General features: G+C 45.8%; 1 protein-coding gene across 2 annotated transcripts in view; it reads right to left on the reverse strand.

Annotated features, from left to right (window-relative positions):
- Positions 1 to 2,177, reverse strand: part of Sfi1 (SFI1 centrin binding protein) — a 62,008-nt gene that overhangs the window by 45,495 nt on the left and 14,336 nt on the right. For both annotated transcript variants that reach the window (XM_013353384.2, XM_026788693.1), the window contains exon 5: positions 545 to 639. In XM_013353384.2, coding sequence (XP_013208838.1) covers positions 545 to 639 — 95 coding nt within the window. The remainder of the gene's footprint in view (positions 1 to 544; positions 640 to 2,177) is intronic.

Consider the following 2,177-nt stretch of genomic DNA (forward strand, 5'->3'; position numbering starts at 1 on the left):
AAAAAAAAAAACAAGAAGTGCACATTCAGTGTGGTCAAGGCTAGGGGACAGGGGAAACCATGAATGTCACACCAAAGTGTTGAGTTCACTAAGAGAGGCCAAGTGAAGTTGCAGGGTGGCATGGTTTAATCTTCATCCAAGCAGTCTTACAGCTATGTGTACAGGGAAAAGTGAGGGAATAAGTGCAAAGAGGTGATGAAGTACCAACATCATCAGAAGGTGAGGATCACTGTCAGGAAGTGTTCCCTTCAGAAGGCTCTCCTAACACCAGATAAATGCTTCTGAAGCATGAGGAACGGAACTAACCTAAGCAGGGCTTGTCATCTACAGGGAAAGGAGGAAGTGCAGGTCCACACTGTGGGGGTGCAGCTGTGCTGTGTTCACTTTAAGCGCACCAGCAAGCCAGGTACAGTCTGCTCACATCTGTCTAAGGAGCTTCAAGTGAACAAGCTATGCCATACAGAGACACACGATCTGACCATGATGGCAGGGGATTCAACACTCCGTGAACAAGAAAGGAAGTCAAGCACGTCTTCTCTCTCACCATGACGCTCAGCTCTGTGGAGCCCCTTCCTCATCTGTCGTCTCTGCTGCACGAAAGTCTTCCAGTTCTGGAACATCAGGTTGTATAAGTAGTATCTGAGGAGCCAAGATACAAAGGGTGCTTATGGTAAAACAAAGGAACTCTACCCAGCAAACCCAGTCACTTTTATATTTAGGGCCGTGCTAGAAGAGGAAAACCTGTAGTTGATAAAGAATTGAGCAGCAGGGGCTGGAGAGATGGCTCAGAGGTTAAGAGCACGGGCTGCTCTTTCAGAGGTCCTGAGATTAATTCCCAGCAACCACATGGTGGCTCACAAACATCTGTAATTTGATCAGGATCCCTCTTCTGGCATGCAGACAGAATACTGTATACATAATAAATAAAGAAATAAATATTTAAAAAAAAGAATTGAGCAGCAGACATTGGGGTCGTTTGGAGTGAGGATGCTACCTAGGATAAGCACATGGAAATCCTAAGTAATGGGCTGTTCTGACCCTTGACAGCAGAATCATCTTAAAATAATAACTGGAGCTAGAGAGATAGCTCCATGTTTAACAACACTGGCTGCTTTTCCAGAGGACCTGGGTTAGGCTCCCAGCACCAACACAGCAGACAGCTCACACCACCTGTAAGTCCAATTCCAGGGCCAACACCCTCTTCTGGCTTCTGCAGGCACTTCATGTCCACAGTGCACAGACATACATGCAGGCAAAGTCCCCAGACACACAAAATAACAAAACGCCACCATCCCTCCTCTCTACAGCACAATGAATTTTCCCCCTTTGTGTTCCAGAGTGTAAGTTTTGAGATCCTATCTCAAAAAACAAAACAAAAAGCCGGGCGGTGGTGGTGCACGCCTTTAATCCCAGCACTCGGGAGGCAGAGGCAGGCAGATCTCTGTGAGTTCGAGACCAGCCTGGTCTACAAGAGCTAGTTCCAGGACAGGCTCCAAAACCACAGAGAAACCCTGTGTCGAAAAACCAAAAAAAAAAAAAAAAAAGTTCTTCCCTAGCCTGCGGTGGTGATGCACACCTTTAATCCCAGCACTCGGGAGGCAGAGGCAGGATCTCTGTGAGTTCGAGACCAGCCTGGTCTACAAGAGCTAGTTCCAGGACAGGCTCCAAAACCACAGAGAAACCCTGTGTCTCAAAAAACTAAAACAAAAACAAAAAAAAAAGAATTTAGCTATTGTATTTATTGTGTGTGTAGGAGAGTGTGGGTCACAGCAAAAGTGTGGGGGTCAGAGGACAATGTTCAGGAAGGAGCTGGCTCTCTCCTAAGTGGGTTTTGGGAAGCCAGCTTGGCTTACCAAGTAGCAGCAGTGCCTTTACCTGCTGAGTTTAGAGCACCTACCGTAAAAATGGGCATTTGATGTACTTTTTAGCTTTCTCTCCATTTACTCCTTGCAATGTGAATGGCAAGGATTAAAAGGTTCTTTTTCCATATTCTGGTTTTTAATTGTGTTTCGGTGCTAGGGATTAAACCTACTGCAGGCTAACCACTTGCTCTCCCACTCAGCTCCCTGACTCAGCCTCTCTATTTTCCCAATGTTCCATATGGGACACACCCTTTCTTGACCATAATCAGTATGCCAGGACTAATTTGTTTGTTTGATTTTTGTTTTTTCTTTTTT

This window comes from Microtus ochrogaster, unplaced genomic scaffold (assembly GCF_000317375.1).
Source record: "Microtus ochrogaster isolate Prairie Vole_2 unplaced genomic scaffold, MicOch1.0 UNK6, whole genome shotgun sequence".
Lineage (NCBI taxonomy): Eukaryota > Metazoa > Chordata > Mammalia > Rodentia > Cricetidae > Microtus > Microtus ochrogaster.